Here is a 6082-nt window from a genome sequence, read left to right as displayed (position 1 = left end):
AGCTTTGAGGTATAATTGACAAATTGCATATATTTTAATGTGTACAAAGTGATTTGAAATATATCGTGAAATGATGAAAAAAAGTTGTAAAAACCATTTTTACAATCGCTCAAAAATTTACAACCGTCGAACTTAATGAATTGACTCTCTCTTCTTTCACCAACAAGTGTAATTTAGTACTACTTGTGATTATGCAAATGGATTTGAAATCCAAGCTTTTTCATAATGAGTGGTTCAAAATAATGACGACACTTTAGGGAACCCAGCACGTGCATTAGTAGGAACAATCCCAGGGCATCTGGAGTGGCCCAGCTAACTTCGCCCCGCCCCCTGCCCACCCCACTTCCGGATGGGCTCCCAGGGACCACGCTGTGCGGGGCGCAGCCTCCTTGCTTGTCTGGACCGGGAACTTCATCAGCTGGCCCGCAGGGGCAGTCGTGAGGCGGAAGTAAGTCCTTGGCAGCGCCTGGCTTCTTCAACGCATCAATCGGTGAGTGTTGAATGGCTCTTACCTTGCTACCTGCAGGGTTATGAGCACGTCGGCTAACCCCACTTGGTTGTCTTCTGAAAAGTCTGGGTGGAGGCTGCTTTGGGCTGCAGGGCTCCTTTCTCCTCAGCGCTCTCCCCAACCCTCAAGCTGCCCCTGTGGGCTGAGAAAATCGGTATTGGAGCATACACGGTAATCTGGTCTTGGCACATGCGGAGGGAAACTGCTCTAGCGCGGTGGTTCTACTTTAGCATGTATGGGAATCACCTGGAGGGCTTATTAAAACACTTTGCTGCACTCCCCCGCCACCGACCACATACCCCCAGCTTCTGATTCAGCAGGTCTGGGGCGCGGCCTGAGGACTGGCATTTCTAATACATTTCCAGGTTATGCTGCTGCTCTGCCACCAGACGTTGAAAACCATTGTCATAGAAGTTAAAAGTGTTTTCTACGTACTCCATTTAAAGCAGCCCCTTCTTATTCCCTTATCCTGGTTTATTTTTCTTAAGAGCACTTATCCTTACTTGAGTTTATGTGTCTGTCTGTCTCTCTCTATCTCTCTGTGTGTGTCAGTCTGTCTCTGTCTCTCTTCCCCCCCTTACTGGCTATTTTCTAAGACAGGAATGCTGGTAGGGGCCTCTGGAATTGAAATATACTCCCAGATGCAGGCAGGGATGGGAGGAGACCAGGTGGAGACAGTTAATTACTATAAGTGGGCTCTAGTCATCAAAATAGGCAGCAGGGTGGAAAACACACTGGTTTTGACTCACAGAGCTCTCTGGTTGTACTTAATTAATTGTAGGATCCCAAGGAGTGAACTCAACAAACAACCCACCAAGTCTTTGTGTAACAACAAAAAGCAAAAAACCAACAAAACACAGTTCTAGGTCTGGGGAACAGAGGCATCTCAGAGGCAAGAGACATGACTTGTCATCTCATTCCCAGAACTAAGTCAGACCCCAGTCCCAGAGCCTGTTGAGTGTAGCCCAAATATTAAAGAAGGATGCTGCGGAAATGCTGTACCTCAGTACTGCAGCCCTTCACCCTGGCCCTTCCCCCCTTGTGATCCCTTATGGATAACCACTCTGGAGAAAGAAAGTGCCCAAATTTTTCAGTGACTATCACTAATTTCTGGGACCCCAAATGTCATGGTTTGCCATCAACATTCTGAGTTTATAGGGGTTAGGTGGTAAATGAATTCTGACCCAAGTTCACCTTTGGGCACAGCTAATCTTCTGGTTATGTACCCTACTTGCCGATTGAATACCTGGAATAAGTCATCTTAGCAACTGACAGAAATCCTACATTGGCACATTCACTCATTGAGTAAGGGCTGTTCCGATAGAAAATGTCAAGTGGAGTGCCAAAATAGTACATCAGAAGCATGACCACATACCTGGAGAACTGCAGAGTGTCACCATCAAAGGCATGAAAGATGCAGGTGTGATGGTTCCCACCTCATTCTCATTCACTTCCCAGGTTAGTTACCGTAAAAGACTGTCGGTCATGGAGAATGACCGTGAATTATTGTAAACCCTCACAATTGAGGACTCCAACTGTAGCTGCTCTTCCAAATGAAGCCTCCTTACTGAAGCAACCCAGACATTTATTTAGTTTGTAGTTATTGATCTGGAATTTAGCTATAGAATATCTTTTTAAAACTTTTTTCCACATTATGCATCAGTAACTTTCTAGATTCAATCATAAGTTTTGTTTTTATTGCCTATCATTATTTGTTATATCCTTGTTTAGAGCTGTATATCAGTTTCTTCACCCTTAAATGAGATTCATAATTGTACCTTTCTCACAGTAATTAGGAAGAAATTTAGATAATCTACGTTAAGAGCATATAGTAAGTGCTAAATATTTGTTACTTATTATCTCAGATAATTGGGGACGAGAACCGGGGATAATGTGTTTTTTTAATTCATTGTTCATTTTGCAGGAGTCATTCTCTAGTTAGTGAGATGATAAACTTTCTGAATCCTTGTAAGTCTGGAAATGTTTTTTCCCCCACTTAAATGTTGAATTGGCTAGGTAAAAGATTTGTTTTGTCTTTGAAGATGTTGGCCCACTGAGAAATCCAATAGCATCAAATTTCCATTGTTTTACAGGTAAACTTTTTCTATATAGATTCTTTTGATACCCTTTCTTCTGGCTTTGTCTAAGATGGGATCTTTATTCACTAGTTATTCTAAGGATTTTGTGGGACCTTTTAATCTAAAAATTTGTTTTTCTTTAAATCTGGGGCATTTCCTTCTTTTTAACCCCCCAGCTGTCACCACTAGTCTTTCTATACCATCTGCCATTCAGATGTTGGAATGTCTGGATCCATTCTTCATGTCCTTTACCTTTTTGTTAATTTACTATTTGGCCCTGTCCGTTCTGCTGTGTACCAGCTCATAAACTTTTTATTTTTTTACTTTCTGTCCTCAATATTCCTGGCTCGTTGATGGAACATTTTGTTCTCTAGAGGTTTTTTTTTTGGATTCATTGTGTCATGGAATTTTAGATGGGAGATAGATAATAAGGTCGATGTGTGTGCTCAAGTTTCTTTCTTGATTTAAAGTCCTTTTTTTTTTCTTGGTCTGTCTTGTTCTTTTAATTAGATTGTACATTTTAAGGTAAAAAAAATTTTATGCTACGCCTTTCTATTCTGTGCTTTTTAAACTACTGTTTTCTGGTTTTCGAGGACCTTAAGAATCTCACTGGTTCCACCCATCCAACAAACACATCCCCAGGTTATTTACCCAAATACATCCTCGCCTTTCGTCTCCCAGAGATTTTATTTGCAGTGGCACCTGCAAAGTTCTTTGCTCGTTGGGGAAGCCCCCCTCACCTCATCCATTACTCTAGCTCTGAAGTGATTCTCCACCAAGCAGTAGAATTGCCTGTAATTTTCCCTAACAGACCCAGACCTATTGAATCAAAATCTGAGTAGACCTGGATATCATTTGCTTTCCTCCTTAAATAAGCTCCACAGGTGATTCTGAGGCACACCCAGGTTAAGAACCTCTCAGCCTCCTGCTCCCAGCTGTCCGTCCCCAGGGCGGGGCGGTCCCCTACCCCCTGCCCCATTCCCCCTTGCGGGGAGGTGGCTGGAGAGGTTCTCTCGCGCAGCCCACCTCCAGTCTTCCAATCACGTCGAAGGAGGTAGGCGCCGTCGATCCCAGAAGGCAGCCAAAGCTGCCTCGGAGCCTGGCCAAGCGGGCCTGCGACTGGGGCGGACCCCAGACCGGACCCCCGAGCGGCCAGCCCTGCCCAACCGTCCCGCGGGCCGCGCGCCCTGGGCCTGGAACGCGGCGCCGCAGCGCGCGCCGTCGGCCGTCGGGCACCGGTGCGCAGGCGCGCGGCCGCCTCCGCGCTGCTCGTCCCGGCGGCGGCGGGTGTAGGGAGAGCGCCTTTGACCTTGCGGGGCCCGCAACGGCGAGACGGGTGAGGGGCGGCCGGACGCGGCCGGCCGCAGCCGCATGCTCCACTTGCACCCTTCCCGCCGGCCTGTCACCGCAGGTCGTGGGCAGTCCCCGGGCACGTGGAAGGACAACGCCCCACACCGCCACGGGCGGTGAGACGTTGGGGGCGGAGAGCGGGAAGGGGACGCCTTACTTGGGCAAGGTGGGGTGTGGGCTGGCGCAGAGGACTTCGGTGAGAGGAGCGGGGAGCCCCCAGTCGGTTTGGGGTGGCGAAAGTAGGCCGGGACGAGCGTCTTAACCTGGAGCCGCCTCCTCGCGTGGGGACGTGCTATTTTGCGTTTGCCTCATTCCCAGTCCTGGTTCCCACGGGCGAGTCTGTCTGAGTAGACAGACTAATAAGGCCCCAGACACACCCGAGTTAACGCTTCGGAACTTGGAGTTGTCACACAGTAGCCAGTGGCAGTGATTTCTTGTGACCCACGTAAGCTAACAGGTTGAGATTTAGAGTTCGAATTGCACGGGGGCTTAGCGAAACGCGAGTTTCATAGGACGAGGACCCTCTGCCTTAACCACCTTTAAACATAGCATCTCGGTTGTTTGTATTCCATGGGTCGTTTTAAACTTTTTATACACACACACACACATACATACATACATACATATATATGTATATATGTATCTTGGATTTGTCTGCTTCTGTCTTAAATCTGTCTTAGATGTACGTGTGTGTGTGCGCGCGTGCGTGCATGCGTGTGTGTATATCTTGGGTTTGCCTGCTTCTGTCTTAAATCTGTAGGGTGCAATGTCTGAACAAGAACGCATACAGGAATGCCTGAGGAAAGAGATAAGGTCGCTTCTCATTTCCACCAAAGATGGTCTGACCCCACAGCAGTTGGAGAAGGAGTACCTTCTGATGATTGGCAATCATTTACCACTGCGAATCCTTGGCTTTCGTTCCACTATGGAGCTGATGTTGGACATGCCTGACGTTGTCAGTGTCTGCCCCTGTGGGGACGGCACCGTCATACTGAAAGGTGGGTTAAGATTTGACGGCCTATAAAAATAATCACTTAGCAACGAATTGTTTTAGGAATTGTCCTGCATCTTAGGCAGGGGATTTTAATATTTTGCGGGGGAGAGGGAGATCACCGGCCCCTTTGAGAGTGTGGGCAAAGTTAACAAAAACTATATTTTGCATATGATTTCAGATTATTGTGCCTTAAGTTGGGAGAGGGAGTGGGACTTTTTAATTATAAAATCATTTTTTAAATTCCATGAAGCTCTTGCGTATGCGCGCGCGCACACACACAACTTGTTGGTCTTGAGAGTTTCAATTTTTCAGGATTCAGCAGTAATAATGACATATTGAGTTTTACCTTTCTCTCTTCATCCTGTTGTCCAAAATGCAAACAACGGAAGAACCAAGGGTTCATATTTACCATGCTGCCTGGGTACACAACTCCTTGGCGAGTTTTAAAATGTCTATATAACCACAGATACAAAGCTTAAAGAAGGGAGTAAGTTTAACCTAAACACAATTTCCTTTTTTTTTTTTTTTTTATATCTCTTTAGCCATTCCTGACGAATCCACTAAAGGAATAGCAAGCTTAGTTGCAAAACAGAGGAGCAGCCATAAGGTTCGAAACTCCATGCAGAGGGGAAGGGCCAGTGTTTGCTCTGGGCCCAGCTCTCGTCCGAGAGTACCTTACCGAGGACGGGTGCCCCCTATTCTTCCAGCTGTTGTGAAGAGTGAGTTGAAGGACCTCCTGGCATTATCCCCTGTTCTCCTTTCTGATTTCGAAAAGGCATTTGCCAGGCGATTTGGACGGTCATTCCAGTATGTGCAGTATGGGTTCCTGTCTATGTTTGAAGTGCTGAATGCTGCTTCGGATATCATTTCTGTAGAGCAGACCAGAGCAGGTTCTTTGTTGATGCTAAAGAAGAGCATATCAGAGGAGAAGCAAAGAGGATGGCCAGCAGGTAAGCGTGTTAGCACTGGTAACTGTATTGTGGGTGAGCAAATTTTGGAGCAATCTCGACATATATAGAGGTAAGTAATAGCTAAGCTCCACCAGTTTGTTGAATCCCGGCTCTACCATTCGCTAGCTGAGTGACCTCAGGCAAGTGACTTAAAATGTCTAAGCAGTAGTTTTCTCATCTGTATAATGAAAATAATAATTCT

At 46.3% G+C, this 6082-nt stretch overlaps 1 protein-coding gene across 9 annotated transcripts in view; it reads left to right on the top strand.

The window, feature by feature from the left end:
• Nucleotides 1-392: 392 nt before the first annotated feature.
• TDRD5 (tudor domain containing 5) overlaps nucleotides 393-6082 on the top strand; it is a 43253-nt gene continuing 37563 nt past the window's right edge. For 3 of the 9 annotated variants that reach the window (XM_016141182.2, XM_016141181.2, XM_016141175.2), the window contains exons 1-3: nucleotides 393-490; nucleotides 4697-4934; nucleotides 5473-5880. In XM_016141182.2, the coding sequence (XP_015996668.2) occupies nucleotides 4703-4934; nucleotides 5473-5880 (640 nt within the window). In that variant the 5' untranslated portion in view covers nucleotides 393-490; nucleotides 4697-4702. Of the gene's footprint in view, nucleotides 491-3534; nucleotides 3641-3825; nucleotides 3923-3957; nucleotides 4133-4156; nucleotides 4394-4696; nucleotides 4935-5472; nucleotides 5881-6082 lie in introns of those variants that run through there. The other 6 variants (XM_036234560.1, XM_016141176.2, XM_016141179.2 and 3 more) reach the window with 6 other exon arrangements.

This window comes from Rousettus aegyptiacus, unplaced genomic scaffold, assembly GCF_014176215.1.
Source record: "Rousettus aegyptiacus isolate mRouAeg1 unplaced genomic scaffold, mRouAeg1.p scaffold_m13_p_17, whole genome shotgun sequence".
In the NCBI taxonomy this organism is placed as follows: Eukaryota; Metazoa; Chordata; class Mammalia; order Chiroptera; family Pteropodidae; genus Rousettus; species Rousettus aegyptiacus.
The sequence above is the reverse complement of the archived record's forward strand: the minus strand, read 5'-3'. Positions and strand labels throughout refer to the sequence as shown.